This window comes from Indicator indicator, chromosome 21, assembly GCF_027791375.1.
Source record: "Indicator indicator isolate 239-I01 chromosome 21, UM_Iind_1.1, whole genome shotgun sequence".
Taxonomy (NCBI): Eukaryota; Metazoa; Chordata; class Aves; order Piciformes; family Indicatoridae; genus Indicator; species Indicator indicator.
The window spans coordinates 17,563,502-17,582,896 of record NC_072030.1 but is presented as its reverse complement, the minus strand read 5'-3'; the positions used below and the strand labels follow the sequence as shown (position 1 = coordinate 17,582,896).

Sequence of the window (19,395 nt, the reverse complement as noted above, 5' to 3'; positions counted from 1 at the left end):
GTTGGCCAGCAAAGACTAAATGAAAGCAACCTGACTGCAATAATTTGTGGGTAGAGCATGAAGAAACACTACCAAAAACCAGCAGCTGCCTGAGCATTTTGGAAGGCAAGTCAGTCAGCAGCTTATTGTGCTTGATGTTTCATCCTGTTTGTGGTTTGGTTGTGACTGAATATAAATTTACACATTAAAAAGCAGAAGGAGCAGGGAGAATAAGACAGATTTATTGTGAAATTTGCCTTTTTTTTTCCTTAAATAACAGAATTCTTTTTCATTCAAATATTGGTACCCAAATTTACTTTTAATCCACTGAATAAATGGATATTCTGAAAACTCCAAGTAATTTTGTAATACCTATTCCAGCATTATGGATTTTCATTGAAGTAGCCAAAAATGTTTGCTTTGCAATGCTAAATTGCCATGGATGTGCTGAAACCAGCCCCCCTGATTTTTGCCTGGTTCTTTTCACCCTGGAATAAGTCACTCACAGCTTGTCCCATGTGGGTCCCCAGGAGCTCTGCTCTGCTCCTTTTGTGGTAGAGGGTGTGCTGCTGTGGTTATTATAAGACTGTAAGACTTTGGGGTTTGCAGGGCTTTTTCTGGCTGTGTCTCTGACTGAGTGGAATATTTTGTGACTGTATATAGCAGTTGGGAAATAGCACAGCAATGACTGCACAGCACTGTCTGAATTCCCTGGGTATGGAGTTTTCCCTTTGTTATCTGTCATTCCCATCTCACTACCCTGGTGCCAACAGCTCATGTGTACATCCTCCATTTCCATTAATGTCAATAATAATGTATATGGAGATTCATGGCAAAATAATCAGTCTGAACTGGTGTGCTCTGAGCATAAAAACCTCTGGTAGGTAAAAGACTTCCTGTAGGCTCTGCTGCTTTTGTTTTATCCCTTTGTCTCAGGAAGTTATATGGGAATGAGTGAGAATAGAGTTTCAGTGGTTTTCATGCAATAATTTACCTGTTATTCCAGTTGAGTAGTAGCAAAGTGAAAATGTTGGAGCTGTGAGACAACTTTTGCTTGCATGTGACAGCTAACAGCTTTTAGATGACCACACCTGCACTCAGCATTTGCAGGACATATGCAAGAACAAGACTTGGCTTCTTTCCAGGTGGCCTTCTAGCCACTGATGGAGGAAGTCATAGGTTAGTCCTGAGAAACTATTAAGAATTCTGTTGTTGCCTGGCTGGTTTAAGACTGTTTTCTTCTCAAGACGATTTTTAAAAGGGTCACTTCAAGTGGTCCAGATATGAACACTGAAATGGAACAAAGATCCTAAACCAAATGCTTGTTATTGAGAGCTAAGGAGACTGTGTAGCCTTACCCACCAAGCCATGACTTCAGCAGGATTAATGGAGTGTTGATCTGGGGATTTCTGAGTGAGCTGCCTCCTAAACTGTGGGGTTATAACTGTTTCAGGGCCTTTTCTGCACCAGGCTGCAGGATAAAGTTTTTGCCATTACCAGTGCCACTGGTGGTTACTAGGGAAGGGAGAGCATTTGGAGAGGCTTTAGATGTCCGTGTTCTAGTTCCCACCCCACGCAGCCCAGAAAGTGCAGAGCTTGTCCAAAATCAAAGGAACCCATCTCTGTCTCTTGGTGCAGGTGAGTGCCATGGTCCTGCTGGACCCATGTTGCTATCCTATCCTTGAGGGTCAAAGTCAGCATCATAGGTTCTCTGCACACTGCACCTCTTTGGGAAAGCAATTTGCCTAGATCAAGCTTCAAGAACCTCTTCCACAGTAGTTCATCAGCCTCAATGGACCACACAGACCTTCCACAGCCTCTCTGGTGCTTATCCTTCCTCTGCCACCAGGAATGTGAAAGCATCTCTGCATAGCTGCTGCTCACTGCCACAGGGAGCACTGGGCTGGGAAGGAAGGTAGCAGCACTCACCTCATGGAGGTATTCTGGGGATACAGCCACTACTACCTCCACAGAGGACTCAGACCTCGCAGTGATGAGCACCACGAGAAGTCCAGGAGTGACTAAGGGAAAGAGACATCTGTTTGCTTCACAGTTGTGACACTAAAGGTCAACTGGAAAAGCTGCTTTCCTCCATGCTCAGAGGGGTTATGAATCGTACAACTGTGTCCATATATGTTCTGACAGATTTGAGGTGGTGCTGTGCTGGGAAGGTTTAAAATTCAGCAATACACGTCATTTGCTTACAGCAGCCACTTTTCCTCACGTTAGCCACCCCTAACAAATGATTCATCCAAGGAAGGCCACATGTTGAACAGACTGTTGTAAAGCAGCCATGCTACAGTCAGCTAAAACATTCTCACACAGAAAGTTAACTTAAGCTACCATTTCCCACAATAACAATAATAAAAATAAGCTTAACAAACACTTCCCCTGATTCTCAACACTCAGTTTCTATTCTATTTCCTTTCACCAGTTTTCTTTGGCAGAGTGTCAAGTAATGTATCAGCAAAAGTGTGTGCACCATAATCTGACAGAAGGAACAGAAATGTGTTTTTTTTAGTTTTAAAGTATTTATAATTTCAATAGGTAAGAGGAATACAGGGCAAGGAAGAACAAACCAGCACATGCAGAAATGTCAGCAGTGGATATGGCAGTATAAGCATTTGAGTTTTGGAGTAAGGATGAGCCTGTCTGGGAACTAAGTTTTCTGGGAAAGGCCTACATTAATGACCAGAGCCCTCTGAAGATGTGTCTTCATCTGGGTTTTTAGCAGGTTTCCCTTCTAAATTTTGGTTCAGAGTTCATGAGGATAAGGGCTGTGATGTTATGACAAGACTACAGGACATAATTACCCTCAAAAATCATCTGCTTTGACTGAAGATTCCCAAGACAGTTCCACTGTCACATCCCACTGAATCCTGCTCTTCAATGATACAAACTCCAATGATGCTCCTGAGAAGTCCTCACATCTTCCATGTTCTCTGCTCATCCCAGCACCCCACAGAAAAATATCTTGGGCTTCAGGGACTGATGCTAATCACAACATCAGAGAATAATCTCACTTAGGGCTGACAAGCTCATTTTCATGTCAGTAATAGTGCATACATGCAAGGAAGCAGGAGCACCATGCAGAAGATCCTCCAGGCAGGACACAATCTTCAGCCCTGCAGTTGAGGTCAGGATGTTGCTTAGTCATCCTTTACCATGAATGTGACTCCCATGAAGGGCATTTGTTTCTGTAAGGCTGGTCTTCTGGTCCTGAGGATGAAGAAGAGAATAGAACATCTCCAGAGAAAGCAAAAGGGTAGTAGAGCACAGGAAGTGTGTGTGACAAAACCAGCTGATGACAGAGCAAAACCCAGAGGGGCAAAGAAAACTGCTAGAAACGTGGAGCAGCAGTGACAGTAGGATTGGGAATTTTTGCTACATAAAAGCATGGAGCAAAGCTGCAGCCTGAAACAGGGTAGGAAGGAGAGGGTGTAAGAGATTGTCCAGAGGTGTCTCTTCACCTGAGACCTGTGCAATGTCAGTCAGTGACAAGAACCAGCAGGACAAGAAAGTTGCTTGCCATGATCACCATATCAGGGGCCTTGGCTAATGGCCTTGAGTCTCCCACAAGTTTGCTATCACCCCACGACCGCTGCACACCTTTGAGCTGATGTTGCAGGAACAGCAGCCTTACAGCTCAAAAGAAATAAAGCAAACAAACCAAGCACAGAAGCTGAGGAAAAAGCTGCTAAGACACTGAATCTGGTTCCCAGAAAGTCTGTGGCTTGGTCTTCCAGCTGCAGCTCCTTGGCGCTCAGCCCTGCAGCAGTGGGTGTATATGAGCAACATAGTCACAAGCTGAAGTGTGAATTGCAGCATCTAAGCTGCTGAAGACCTAAAGAAGCCACACGGATGGACACAGTCATGTCCTCTTTGACCTCTGCTTTCTATGGGGATGCACAGATGTAGGACTGTGCAAGCTCACCAGCAGCAGAAGGTGTAGCTGTTGAAAGGGTACATACCCATCACATGCAAAGTGATCTTCAGTCCTATCACTGAATCAGCCCAAACACACTGGAGAGAAGTTGCTGGTGCCTTTGTTGTTTGCTCAGCATTGTAGCCGCCTGCTGCTATACTCCACTGCCCTTTTCCAACATCCAGCACTACAACATCACTGGGGATAATACGGGTTTGATCATGGCAAGAGGCTCACAACAGCAAACAGCCCAGGCACACAGAGATCAAATAGACCAGCTGCAAACAGAGGGGGGAAAAAAAGGCAGCACGAGTGGCGAGCTCGGGTGCGGGTATGCAGGCTATGCAGGCAGCAGGGGCCCGCAGCACCAAGGTCTCCCAGCGACCCCGGCCAGCGGGGCTTGGGCCCCAGCACCGTGTGGCATTCCAGCCTGCCTCCTCTCCCAGGACCACTGCCCTGCTCACACAGAGAGGCAGCCAGACGTGAACGTGAGAAAGCTTTCCCAGGCGAGTCCCTTCTGCAGATCGCTGGGTAGTTGTCTTCCAGAATCATCATAATTAAAAGGGGCGTGCGCAAAGGGGGAGCTGGGGTACGGGCTTGCTTTTTCACCATGTCTTCATAGCATGCAAACATGGTGAAAGGGATTTTTTTCATAACAATATCCTTCCCCATGCCCCTTCCAGTCCACTCCCCATCCTTCCAGATCAAAGACGCTCAGTACGATGTTTGCCTTCAGCAAAAAACAGCTCACGAGCAGTATCTTTCAGGGTCATTTACATCTATTAACTGGGGTTAATAAACATGTTAATTGATTTTTAATTGTGGACGTAGAGCCATTCAGATGGCTGTGGTGCCAGTGCCACTGCAGAATTATTTCCATAAAGGTAGTAAAACTATTTCAGGTCCCTTCCTCTTCATTGTTTTTCTTTCAAAATGCAGGATATGGGGCTTGAACCTGGGTGAGGACCTGAACTCTGTGAATCCTTTCTTCTTTCGGATAGTTTAAGCCTAGAGGGATTTGGAAAGCAGAACTGTCTGAGCTGTGACATCTACGTATGCTTTTCAGGAGCAGAGCCAATACAAAGATGAAAACGTTTTACCTGGTTTAATATTTAAATTATTGCTGTGAAAGAGTCTGTGACACCAGGCGTAAGGGGAACAAAGCAGCAGAGCATGGCATGATATGGGAGATTAAGAATTAATTATGGGATAATCTGGAGACACCCATCTCCCCTGCACTGCAGGAAAGCAGATGGCATGTTGGAGAGCCTTGCTGACACACTTTCACAGCTTCCATAGGGAATATGCTGCTTTAATGGTTTCCTGTGACAGTAATTTTCAACTGTAAATGTCTGGTTTGCAGTGTTAAGACCCTGAAGGTCAACAATTTCCACCTGTCATTTACTCCAGGTGCAAACTGGAAATGCTGCAGCCTCACTTTGCTTTCACCCCTGTGGACTTTTCACAGGTCTGAACGTGGTGGTCAGAGGGCTTTGAGGCACCAGGACTGGTGTTTCTTAGGGGGGCTGTACACAAACTCTCACACACGTGGATGTACAACCAAACCTCCTAGTTTTATTCCTAGCTGGAGACTTGTTGCTTTTCTTCTCAGGCAGGTTCATTAGAAGCTTTCATGGGAAAACTCAATTAATTCTGTGGCAAGTTTAAGAATGAACTTGTAGGAGAGGTCTTTACCAATCAGAAATATTGTGACAATGTAATTTGACGTTCTGGATGCTCTGTGTAACCATTTAGAATCTGATCTTCAAGCATATGGACTCGGAGCATAACAGGATATTTGGGGACCCATTTCCATAGGTTCCATGGGGATGAAGACATCACAGCTTGGAGGTCTCCAGTGCACATCTCTAACTTCAAGTTTTAATGAGCTTTCACATTCACATGACTAAGGCCTTACTGATCATGTTTTTTCGGGTCAGGGACAGTTGCTGTCAGCAGCAATAAGACTGAGCAGACCTGGCTCTGACTCCCATTAGGCTATACTTCTGCTGCAGGAGGGAAGCTGCAGGGTGGGTATGCTGGCAAAGTACCACTCCTTGGTACCTTCCTTCAGAGGGTAAATAAACTTAATCTCAAATTCATCTGCTGCTGTTTGCTAACAGCAAATCATTCAAATGTTGAAGTGAGGAGGCATAAGGGCCCTAGGGATGGACAAGGTGTCCAGCAAAGCCCCTGCAGAGCAGGGCAGTTTCCAAACCTCTGAGCAGCCTTGCCTGATGCACAGGATCAGGCCAGGAGTTAAGAAGAGTCTGGATGGACCTGGCGAAGTAAATCTCTATGCACTTGACCTCAGTGGACTTAACAACTTCCGCAGAAAAATCTAAATTCTGCTGCCTGAGCACATACAGAAATTAACTTCTTCAAGACAAAACTATGCCCAGGAGCCTTTTGCCTCTGTAGCACCAGATTATGATCACCCTTAAAGCAGCAGCAGTCTCTTTTCCATCCCGAGAAGTGTGGTAGGAGAAAGACATACACACTGTATATGTGCACCTCACAAGAAGAAAGGAAAGCACATCATCTAAGTTTGCTTAGGTTTAGCGAAGGTCAGAGATTTTCACACCTAGGTGAGCTGTCATCTGGCTTGGGGCAATTCTCTTTTCTTTCGCATCCTTTGCTGGAACAGCAGGAGTGCTTTACTGGCGTGAAAGACTAAACTGTCCTCAGGCTGTAAAGACTTGAGTCACAAACCCCTTCCCCCTCACCCCCAACTTTGTGTTAATTCAGAACCTTCCAAAATTGTCCTAATGTCTCCTCACTTGGTGGTTCTAAAAACCTGCTGAAGGCCCGAGGCTTAAACTAAGGGAGGTGACAAAACATATGGGGTTTGCTCTAAACAAAGTAATTCCAGACTGATGGGGCAAAACTTCTACGTTTAAATACCGGGCTTCATGAACTTAAACCAAATGAAGTAACTACCTAAGAACATCTGCATCATTAGAACAAAACAACAGCATCTAAGCAGACGTGTAGTAAAGACTGGAAAACAAACCCACCCTGAAAAGTGCAGCAGTACTTGCAGGAATGGGCATCCTCCCAAGCTGAGGAATAAACTTGTGTCACCACAGCCCCTCTTAGTACAGTGACCAAGAGGGAGCTCCACATGTCTGGTACTCCAGAGCAGTGCTGTGCTTTCTGATTTCCTAAAAGGATATTTAGAATCACAAACTTTATTACTGTGTTTGCTCACATGCTGCCTCTTTAAATATTTTCCTCTTTATTTAAGCCTTGGCCCTTTCCTTTGTTCTTTTTTCTTTTTATTTTTTTTCTTAAGTTCTTTCGTTTTTAATTTCTTAAACCTCCCATGCAACAACTATCTTGGCTTTTAATGAAGGGAATTTTTTCTGCATCCAGCAAACTGTAAACCATGTCGCTTGGATACAGAGAAAGCTGAAATTCCACAGATTTTCACAAAGTCATACATTGTGTTGGGGACAGAGTGTGCTGAGCACTCTCTGATTTCTGTGTCCTGCATTAGCATTTGTGAGCAGTTAGGAAAGAGAAGAGGAGAAAGGAAAGGTGAGAGAAAGAAGAAGTTGAGAGAGAGAAAGGGGGGAAAGGAAGAAGAGAAGAGAGAAGAGAAGTAAAATAAGGGAAAAGGAAGAGAAAAAAGAAAGGAAAAGAAAGAAAAGAAAAAAGAAAAGAGAAAAGGAAAGGAAAAAAAGAAAAGAAAAGATAAAGCAAAAGGAAAAAAGGAAAGAAGGGAAGAGAAGAAGGGAGAGAAAAAGGAAGGAAAAGAAAGGAGAAGGAAGCTGCTCTGATGAACGCAAAATATGACCTTTTCTTTTTAAAAGTTTGTGCTGTCCCTCTCGTTTAGCACCAGCGCTGCTCAGCCTTTCCCTTCAAGACGCCTCGGAGTTGTTAAGCATCTAGGGGTGATAATTTGACTTTCGGCTAGAGCGGAGGGCTGCAGCAGACAGCAGTAGGTGGTGATGTAATAGGTACCAACGCACATGGATATATAAATATCGTGGTCAGGGCTGAAGCGCTATGGCTGAGCAGCTATAGAAGAAGATCAGCACTTCAGACAAGACTCCTAGAGTTGAGATCAAGTTCAGAAGCTCTTGTTCCCGGGATTTCCTCTCCATGCAGCCAGCCCAGGGAAACCACAGATCCTCGGGGGACTGAGCGCGAGGCTCCCTCCTTCCCCCTCGCTTCGATTTTTGGTTGCCTTTTTTCTTTTTTCGGCTTAAATTTTTTTTGTTGTTGTTCGTTTCCCTTTTTTTTCTCCCCTTCTTTGACCTCAGTATAAAGTGGGCACTGGGGGGAGAGTGTATTTTCGGACCGACCGGTCACCGGCCCGTGGCTACCCACCCTTAAACCGGAATGTCTCTCCCCTCGGCTCTGCTACCGGCGCTGCTCCTGGGGCTATTGTGGCCCGGGGTTGTTCGCTGCCGGTCACTCCCGAGTCACCTCCCTGCCGGGTCCCGTCAGCGTCGCTGGGACGCGGCTCTTTTCGCCCGCTCCGTCGCTAGACTCCCGGCCGAACGCCGGGATGCTGCCCGCGACGGGGACTACCTCCTGGGCATCAAACGCTTGCGGCGTCTCTACTGCAACGTGGGCATCGGTTTCCACATCCAGGTCCTGCCCGACGGTCGTATCGATGGGATCCACAGCGAGAATCGATACAGTAAGCCGGCGACCCCCGCGATGGGGAAGATGAGCCGCTCCGCTCCCGCAGAACCGCCCTTCCCTTCCCTTCCCTTCCCTTCCCTTCCCTTCCCTTCCCTTCCCTTCCCTTCCCTTCCCTTCCCTTCCCTTCCCTTCCCTTCCCTTCCCTTCCCTTCCCTTCCTTCCCTTCCCTTCCCTTCCCTTCCCTTCCCTTCCCTTCCCTTCCCTTCCCTTCCCTTCCCTTCCCTTCCCTTCCCTTCCCTTCCCTTCCCGCGGGAGCGGAGCGGCTCACCTGCCCCGGAGACAGTAATATTTGCCAAAAGGAGGGTGGATGCATGGCAAACCTTTAAATACCTGAAAAATCCACCCGGCCATGGCACCGCGGTGCTGTCGACTCTGCTCCCCCAGGGGTGGGGGTGTCCCGGGTACAAGGGCTGTAGCGGAGCCCGTCAGGCACTCCAGAGCAGTTCCTGGGCGCTGTGCTGTGCCTTTGCCGCCGGTGGGCATCAGGTGTCGGGGTTGCCTTAACATCTGGAGGGTTCGCAGTCCCGTGGACCACCCAGTCTGAGCAGAGGATGGGGAGAGCCTGGCTCTCCCCCAAACTTGAAAAGCATTTGCTGGGGATTTAATCCCATGGCCCCATGACTCTGATATGCAACTGAAATAATAAGATCTGGGAGGGGAGATATAAGCTGCATGATGACAAATGTTTCATTTGCTCCAAGCACACTCTGGTTTATTTTAACCTTTTCTACACAGGAGGATGCCTGGGGGCAAAGTAAAAATAGTTACTTAGCTAAAAGAAGAGAGGTCCCAGCATGGGGCAGCACATGGAGCATGAGGCTGGGGTTCTGTGGCCACCCACAGCAGTGCTGGGGCATGGGGATCCACATCACGCTGGGGATGGGCACATATGGGTGAGTGCTGCGCTGGCACCACACATTCCTTCAGGGCACATCCCTTTCTTTCTCCTCCTGATTCCTCTGTCTTCTATAGGTCTGCTGGAAATCTCCCCTGTGGAAAGAGGAGTGGTGAGCATATTTGGTGTTAGAAGTGGACTCTTCGTGGCCATGAATAGCAAAGGCAAACTCTATGGATCTGTAAGTAGCCAACAATTGTGTGCCTGGGGAGGGGACCATGGTCAGCTGGGGAATGAAGCGTGCATGGTGTTAGAAGCTTTCCAATCCCCATACTTGCCCCTCTTGGGTCAGTGAACACAGAGCAGTCCTTACTGCCTTGACAGCAGTAGGTGTGCTGCCCACATATGCTGTTTACTGAGTTTTTGAAGTGCATCGCACTTCCTTAGTTTCCACATAAAAACTGCAGTCACCCAACCACGGCTACCCCTCTTCCCTACCACACAGGTAAACAGAGTAGTCATTTGTGTGGCAAGACCTCAAGCTAGCCTCAGTCTGTACCTTTCTTGTATTTGAGTACAGACAGCCTTAAACAGGCATGACAATCACTCATTCCATCTCTTGGAGGGCACTTGAACTTGTGATAAGCCAGGCCCCCACAAATGGCCCTTTCTGATGTGATGAATCAGTGCCTGTCACATACCGGTTGCTCACTCTTTGTTGATGTTCTTGATTGAAGAGTCTGTTCTCCTGACTTCATCATCCTCAAGGTCTGGTCTTATAAGAAGGCAGATCTATTAGGAGACAATGCAGATAATTTGTTTTACACTGAATCTTTAGAAAAGATAGAGGCATCTTATCAAATATACTTGAGGTGAACAGTCACAGTGTCTGTCTTTGCCCAAGCTGAGCTGTTCCCTTGCTTTCGATTCACCTCTGTATAAGTAATTATACTGGCTGGATGAGGCTCTGGCCAGCCTGATCTAGTGTGAGGTGTCCCTGCCCATGGCAAGGGGGTTGGAACTAGATGATCCTTGTGGTCCCTTCCAACCCTGACTGATTCTATGATTCTAATTAGTATTTCTTCAAACCCTTATTCCTGGGTTTCCATCCTTATCCCTGGCTTTTCTACTTCTGATTCTATGATTCTAATTAGTATTTCTTCAACCCCATATTCCTGGGTTTCCTTCCTTATCCCTGGCTTTTCTACTTCATGTTTCTCAAGTATGCTGTGAAGAAACTTGGGCTGAGGAAGAGCCAGTCTATGTGACAGTGAACTAGGGCATTTTAACACGAAGCATCTAGAATTATCTTTTGGGTCATTGGTCAGTCCTGTTACAGAGGATTTGGATTTATGCAAAAGCCAGACAGAATCAGTCACCAACATGCAGGAGCTCCCTCTGAGTTGTTTCTTAGGAAGACTGCTGCTTTGGTGTTCTACATAAAGCAGTTCCCGGTGCAGTGTTTGAACACTTGCAGCTTGGCAGGCTGAGAGCTCTCTGACAAAGCCTTAGGCTTTTGCCTGATAATAAGAGATGGCTTCATTTGTTACTCACCAGATAACAACATGCTCCTGACATCTGTCCCACTTTGTACTTACTTGTGAATGAAACCTCTTTACTGGAAGGGTGCCTTTGCCAGCTCTGTTTTCCCCATCCATTACCATAAGTGAATCCAAACCCTTCCTTCAATTTTAGAACTAAAGAAGTAGAAAATATTGTCCACACTGTCTTTAAAATGCCTCTTTCTCCTCAAGCAACATGAGAAGCTGCTGGCATTCAGATTGTTCTGAAATCTCTCAGGCAGTTTATTGCTAATGGGACAACCACTGAGCAATTTGATGAGCAGGGCAGCAGAACTGGGCTTGCACTTTATCCCACTGCAGCCCTGGTAAATGTGCCCCTCTCCCTCAAGAGTGCAGACACACCTGTGGGTGTCCTTCGCACCTTTGGCTGCAGATGCCCAGCCTGGACACAGCATCCTTAATGATCCTCTGAGTCCTGTTTGAAGCTTCGTTTGGATGACCACTTCAAAAGAGATTACTAAGGGGGGGTGGGAGTCAACTCCCCACAGCACACCTTCTACACCTGGTAGCAAGAATATTTCCACACCTGATGTTTAAAATTCCTTCCCTCTTACTCTTTCCTTTTCATTTCAGACCCATTTCAATGATGAGTGCAAATTCAAAGAGATTCTCCTGCCAAACAACTACAATGCTTACGAATCCAGGATTTATCCCGGGATGTACATAGCCCTGAGCAAAAATGGAAGAACAAAGAAAGGCAATAAAGTATCTCCCACAATGACAGTGACACACTTTCTTCCTAGAATCTGAGACATCTCCCTTCAGACCTACCTCAGCACAGGGGAAGATTCAGAACCTGTTTGGGGAAAAGAAACATGGTGCACTTTTACTGGAGACTTTTAAGCAAGTGTAGGTGTAAGATATTTAAGTTAATTATTTAAATCTGTATATATTGCCACAGAATTTATTTATAGTTCTGATTTTGATTTTTTCCTTTTTTTTTAATTTTTTTTAAATTTCTGAGAACAAAACAAACCTCCAACCCAAGGTGTTTCACTTCATGGTGCAACAGTAGAAGACTTCTGCTTTGTGGTTTAACTCATTTCTAAGTTATCACAGGTGTGCTGCTACTCCTTGTCCTACAAGAGGTGAAATTCAGCTCCTCTGTTACTATGGTTTGCACTGTTTGTGTGTTGCCTGATGTCTCATGGTTGTACACGTGTGTGTGTGTGTTTGTTTGCTGTGGTGGCTTTGTTCTCCTCTGCCTGTTTTCCAACCGCACCTCGTCACTCCCAAAGAAGCTGTTGGCCCCCACGGCGGAGCGGTGGCAGAGGTGCCTGGGTGGGATGCCAGCGTGGAGCCACACACAATGCCTGACCTCCTTTGTGCCGCGGTGCTATTTAATTGGAACGGTATCGGTTTACCTCGGCGCGGAGAGCACGGTGCTGAAGAGCTACCCCACAAATCTGTTTTTAGATCTGCCAGTGCTGAACTTTGAACTTTCCTGCAGTCCGTCATCTTAGAGCTGCCAGGAGGTAGAGAGGCTTAAGCACCTACAGAAACTCAGAAGATTGGGCTTTCTCTCCCCCCCCCACTCCCCTGCCCCTATTTAGATAAACCGGAGCGTAGGATCTTTTGTGGTCCTCAGTGGAAGCTCATGTTTGATGTGCTCCCAAAAAAAGAGGTGTGTGTCCCTCCTGCAAGGAGCACACTGTGACACACGCTACGAGAACCAGTTATGCCTTATTCAAATCTAATTCCCTTTCACTTCTGGAGACAACATCCGTTTGTCAAAAGTTTGTCAAACTGCAACGCTCAGAAGTTTTTAAAAAGCAAAAGCGTTTGCTGGTTGGTAGGAAGCACAGGCTCCACAGAGAGAATTCACACTGATTACAAGGAATCGAGGTTTGTTTGTACTATTTATTGGCTTTGGTGCAGTATTTGGAAGGAGAAACATGCTGCTTTTTTTTTCTGTCTCATTCCCTGACAAAGTTGATTGATTTCTACCTCACTAACTCTCCAAGCCAGTCTCCTAACAAAATCTGCATGGAAGGAAGGTCCATGCTTTGCTGCTTGCTCTTACAGATCTGGAGGAGGTCCCGGGGAAACAATCGTAATCCCAAATCTCTCTTTTTTTCCATATGTAGCCAAAAGTATTCAGGATAGAGTTGGTTGCATCCTATTTGAGCCTTGTCACGTTTGAGCTATCTTTATCCAGTGGTTTACTTTTAGTAAGGATGATCATGGTGAAAATATTTGCAGACAGCTGTCAGGTTGCAGTATGATATCGTCATCAAGTAACCCTAGATTTTTCTTTCTATATTGTGCAAGTGTAACTCGTGTCTCTAACCTGATGAAGGGAAAGACAGGTTTGATAAAGGGAGAATCATCAAAAAGATCCATTTGTCCCTTTTTCTTTCTTTCTGCTCTTTAAAAGGTACATCATCTTTGGGGCATTGAGTGGGAACCAGGACTAACCACAATGTTTGATGACTTTAGAGGATGTTTACAGATCATCTTCCATTCTAAACTCGTATTTCTCACTACATGCAGATCTGAGTTGAGATTTTTTTTCCTTCTCTTTACATTCCTACACAAAAGTCTTTGTTCCTTTGTAAAGGTGTAGACTTGCCTCTGTCCTCTACTCACATGTGACCTTGAAGACAAAATCTACTCACCAAAGTTCAGTAAGATCAGAGCAGACCAAGACCAGTTCTTCAGCCAGCTGCTGTCAAAACAAAAATAAAAAATGGAAGATAAATTAAGAGAGATCCCCTACGAAATGGCATGCCCAAGGATTTTGATTTTATTTTTTCTTCTGTAATCTGGGGGATTTCTGTACTTTCTGTGTTTTCTGTATGTGAGTAATCGTTGTGTAATTATCACAACTACCTCTGAAAAAACTGCTGGCTTTGTTCCAGATTTCAGATAGCAAAGTCAGATCACAAAGATTTTCTCTGGGAATGATTCTCCTCTGTCACTTTTCACTCCATTAAATCCACAACCAACAGCCTCGCATGGGACATGTTCAGAGGTAGTTGTTGTAACTTTGAAATGTTGTGATAAAACCCCGAATCCAACCTTACATGGTACGAACAAGCTTTCACCATTTACCAGAATCTGTCTGTAGTTTTATACAGGTGCTGTTCAAGACTGTGGTGTATGTGCTGTGCACATTGACATGCATAATAAATGATAAAGGTTTATGAGGCGCTGCACCCTGGTATTGATTTGAGCTCTGTGGAAGGCAATACGGCCTGCAATGGAAGCCAAAAAAAAATTGCCACTTCACTTTCCCTAGGAGCAGGGAGCCTTTACACCTAAGCCAGCTACTTCACAAATGACAGCCTGGATTTCTTACTCAGCTAAAGTTCCCCTGGCTGAAGCTGGAAGTTGTCCAGGAAAGCCCAGCTTCAGCAGCTCGGTAACAGACACCCAGGCTTGCATCTGCCACATGCTAGAGTTGTATTCTTGGCGTGGTTACAGCAGCAGCTCTCCGTGCAGCGTCTAAGATTAACGGTCAGAGGCAAAATCCAGCTTTGGAGTTGATGTTGCTGGGTGTTAAAGTTATGAATGAAGCCTGGTTGCCTTTTCCTTGGCTTTGGGAAGTGCTGCTTTGTTCTCTCTGTGAAGCAGGACTACACTGATGCCAGAGGCTGAAGGCTCACCTATCTGATTTGTCTCTTTTTGCAGTTAGTGATTGTACTCAAGGAAGTGTATCAAAATGTGCAGTACTTTGTAGCACTTTATAGTGAGATTCTTTTGGCCAACTTTTGTTTACTAATACTCACACATGTGCACTTTTGCACACATGCACACACTGTACCAAATCCCTGTACTTGCAGCTTTAGCCCCTTCCTAGGATTAGGGAAGGACAGGTAACAGGAATGACTACTCAGGGTTGATCTTACACAGGAGTTCGTCCAGCTAAGCAGGGGCCACAAAAAAAGAGAAAGTCAGGCCCCAAGATACAGACTTCTCTATTTAATTTTCCACTGGGTAATGTTTCTTTTCCTGTTCCTAGAAAGGGGAAGGCAGTAGATAAGCTGGGAATGTCCAGTGCCCTCACTCTGAGTAAGAGCAATTCCTCTCTAAAGCTACATGGGCTCTATAAATACGTAGCACAGGTGGAGTTTTGTTAACTGGACAAGTATAGCTGCAGCATGTTTAATGCTCCTATGAATAGAGACAGAATAAATAGGCAAGCAGGCATATATAATTATTTTTCATAATTAACCTTTTTGTTTACACTAATTGGGGAAAAAAAAAGAATAAATGTACATTTCCAAACTATAACCAAAAAAATACAGTCAAGGATAAAAATTAGTTTCAGCCTTGGGGAGACATTGATTTATAATTCATAGACTGGACAAACATCCCAAGACTTGGCTCTTTGGTAGGTGAGATTTAAGAGTAGTAGTTTTGTAGGTACATAGCACCTCAATCACATGTGATCATATGCCCACAAAAATATAAGCATCTGTGGCCACTGCAGCTTGAGATGTCACAGAGAACTCTAGAGAAATGTTGCTCCTCTGGCATCATCCGTTTTTTGCTTCACTGATAAATCAGCTTTCCCCACATCCCCTTGGTGGTAGTAAAAGAACTGTGTTAATGGTGAAAATTGATTTTAACCCCCCTCAAAAAAGGCTCTGATGCATCATATTTCTGAGGTCATCAAGAGCATTGCCATAGAATCACAGAATATATTTGGTTGGAAGAGACCTCAATATCTTTAGTCTTGAAAAGAGAAGACTGAGAGGGGATCTGATCAATGTGTATGAATATCTGAGAGGTGGGTGTCAAGTGGAGGGGGCCAGGCTCTTTTGGGTGGTTCACAGTGATAAGACAAGGAACAATGGGTTCAAACTTGAACAGAGAAGATTTCACCTCAACATGAGGAGAAACTTCTTTACAGTAAGGGAGACAGCACTGGAACAGGCTGCCCAGGCAGGGTTGTGGAGTCTCCTTCTCTGGAGACTTTCCAAACCCACCTGGATGCATTCCTGTGCAGACTACCCTAAGCGATCCTGCTCTGGCAGGGGGGTTGGACCTGATGATCTCTTGAGGTTCCTTCCAGCCTCTGATATACTGTGATTCTGTGAGACTGTGATCATCTAGTCCAATGCCATGCTCCTGGCATGCTCAGTGCTCCTCCAACCTCTACCAAACAGCTCTGCATAGAACATTCCTGAGGGTGGATTAACCCCTTCCATAAGCCAGGCACATTTCCCCTCTCCAGTGACAGTGCAGCCTGGCCCACAGGAGCTGTGCCAACCTGGCCCTGGGCCATGCCCCTGCATGCCACGGGAAGGAGAGTGACGAAGCTTCAAGCCCCACTGCTCGCTTGCAGACTCATGTGTTTTAAATGGTCCATGCTTAACATTTTCTGCCTCATCCATGACATCCACCAAGTTGTCTGTATCAAATCTGTGCTAACAAAAACCAGCATGACAAAACCCTGCCTTGGATGGAAACAGCCACAGGTTTCAGAGCACTCACTGGGTTTGTAGTGCCAGATTTGGCTGTTCACACTTTGCCACTTGGTTTCCACTGCAGTGTGTTAACTGACCATGCAAGTGGCCAATTAAAGGGAGTCTGTTAAGGGGTGAGGAGTCTTTTAACAAAGGCTAGCAAGAACTCCAGCAAGAAAGTTAAAAGGCATTCCCTGCAAGCTGCAGCTCCCTTTATATGACACAAAGTATCATTGCTTGCCAAGTGCAGATGGAGACAGATTTTGAATGCAGAAAACCCAGTCTGAAGCTTAAAAACAAACACACAAACAAACCCCCCCCAAATAAATTCACCAAAACAAAAAAATCCAAGCCAAAGCCCCCTAAAATCTACCTCAGTTCTTCTTCTACCAAGTAATTGAGGCATATTTGGGATAGTGCAGAACTGTAGTGCCTAGCTTCTTTCAGGCTTACAACATGCAACAGGGAGGCATAGCTTGACTTCAGTTTCCTGCACAGCAGCCACAGTTTACTGACTTAAAAAAATAAAAACAATAATAATAAAAAAATTACTCTGAACCACTTGCTTCAAAAAGTGATTACTGAAAAAACCCCAACCCAAAACAACAACATAGCTTTGTATTATGCCAAGCAATGTCTATGGCCAGTCACTTAGAGCAGATAATGACTTGCTATAAAGCAATGACAATTTCTTATCTGGTAGGTTTATTACACATTTCTTAGTGCTGTCTACAGAACAGATCAACTGGGGGTTTTTAAAATTATTTTGAAGACTATTTATAAATATTTACAAATTTAAATTTATGAAAATCAAACAAATGTTCCTAAAACCTGAGGATGGTTGGTTTTTACCTTCTTATGAGCATAGGGGGGGAAATAAAAAAAGAGCAATCCCTTTTGAGTTATGTCAGAAGCTACGTCTTGCCCATGCTAAAGATACACTGAATTTGTAAAGTGTTTCTTAGCAGAGTCTCCTGCTGCCAAGGGACTGCAGCCTGAATGGTTCTGTGCTGGGAGTGAAGCAAGGAAGTAACATGAAGCTGGGAGTTGCTAATAGGTTCCCTCTATGCTTTGTTACAGAGGCAGAAATCATGTAGTGAATGGAAGGGGTTTGAAGAATAAATAGTTCAGTACAACAATGGAGAATAAGATGTTGATGAAATCTCTGCCACCAGGTAGCCTGTGATGCCATCAGTGTGGTGACACAAGGGATCCAGTCCTTCCCTCCTCAGTGTCCATGGAGTGTGGTGAAGATGGTGAGCACCTGAAACTTACCTCAGCTGCAGCTGTGTGGTGGATGTGGAATGCTGGGTGGGTATCTAAATGATGGGTAATGACAAAGACTTGGAAATGTGCCAGAAAGCTTTCATCATTGCACCTTTTTGATATTAATATCTCTGTGCTTTTAGCTCCCTGTTTCCAAGCTGCCACTATAAAATATATCCATTATAAAAAACACATGAGGCACGCAGACACTGAGTTTGTGAGAGTGTGGGTTCCACAAACACTACAGCTTGTGGCTGAGCAAAGTAGAACTAGGAATGGAGGTTCCTTTAGTCAACATCAGCTGTGCTGGGCACTGAATGGGGCAGGACTCCTAAAAAAAAAAAAAAATAAAGGTGGCCTGGGCAGATTTTAGCTGCATGGGCAGGCTTAATTAAGTTTTTCCTAAATTCTGAGTGCTGGATTCACCTTAAGTACCTTCTAGTGACATTCTGCCTGTGCACATGCAATTACATTTGATTACTAATCAGATTATTTTATTGTGGCTAGATACAGCAGTATTCATTCTCTATGACTCCCCAAGCTCTGTTGACCTTCATGATAGTTCATTCACACTACTTCATATAAGTTAAAGAAAGTGATTTAGTGATGTTTGTACCAATTAACATATTCCAGGTTCAAATTGGCTGCTAATCAGGTTACCTCTGAAGTACAAATCAGATCTTTACCAGCTTAAAGGTATTTGGCAAGTGTCAAAGCCACTTGGTAAAACTGGGTGGTTTCTGGGGAGCTGTATTTACATATGGTTTCATTATCTCCCCAGCTACATCTGTTTGCTTCCAGTGCCTTCAAGAAAAGTGTTTGTAATGCTAGCTGGGGCCAGTGCAGCTGGTTAATGGCATTGAGGTTAAGGCTGCCTGTGAGAAGAAAGGGAGTACCACCTGTGGGATGAGCATCCATTAAAAGGTGGGAGAGACCCCAGCCTTGTGGGATCTTATTAGAGAGGTTTAGAAGACATGTCCAGCCTTGCATCTCTGACTGATAGCTGCTCAGCAAGCGAGAGACCATCCATGAGGAACATTTTGGAGCTTTTGTCAGACAAGCTTTTTGTAAGCTCTTTGACTTGGCCAAAGGGTAACTGAGCTCCTGCTCAGATCCCTGTCCAGAGTCAGGATTGCCCTAGGCTGGCTCACAACATCTCATGGCCGAACAGTGCAGCAGGTTGGATGGCTTCCTTCATCACCAAACCAGGGCTACTCTAGTACCTCCCTATGGCCACCATTAACACTGGAACCCAGAACCACCACAGCCATTTCCCATCTGCAAGACCCTCCCAGCTCTGCGGTGGGGAAAGGAAAGACCAGGGAGAGCCTCAGCTCCTCCACTGGCACCATCTGGGGTGAGGACCACCACTCTGCCAGGTCTTGGTGCTCCTGTCCTCTCCCTCTCAGCTAACACTAAGCAGCAGAGTGGCTCCATATTACCTGGTGGGAAAAGGGCAGGTAACAGCTCCCCAGCACTCACCTTCCCTGCTGAATCCTGCTCCAAGAAACCTTGATGCTGCTGCAAGCAGGAGCTCTTCCATGAGGAGTTACACATTAACCCCGGCAGCTGAGTTGCTGTCTCAGCTGTCTGGGCTCGCTCTGGAGCCAGAGTGTCTTTTTGTCTATGCCTTTCCTTCGAGGTCTGAGATAAGAGAGGTGATTTCCCTGGGCAGAGGTTACTGTGGTGCAGTGCTGAGTCTCCTGCGGTGCTTGCTCCCGGCGTGGCCGTGCCCGC

The 19,395-nt window shown here is 45.4% G+C and overlaps 1 protein-coding gene across 1 annotated transcript; it reads left to right on the top strand.

The window, feature by feature from the left end:
* The first annotated feature begins 8,251 nt into the window (after nucleotides 1-8,251).
* On the top strand, nucleotides 8,252-11,728 carry FGF4 (fibroblast growth factor 4). Its single transcript, XM_054390596.1, has 3 exons — nucleotides 8,252-8,555; nucleotides 9,533-9,636; nucleotides 11,552-11,728. The coding sequence occupies exons 1-3, from the start codon at nucleotides 8,252-8,254 to the stop codon at nucleotides 11,726-11,728; spliced, it is 585 nt and encodes a 194-aa protein (XP_054246571.1).
* The last annotated feature ends 7,667 nt before the right edge of the window (nucleotides 11,729-19,395 follow it).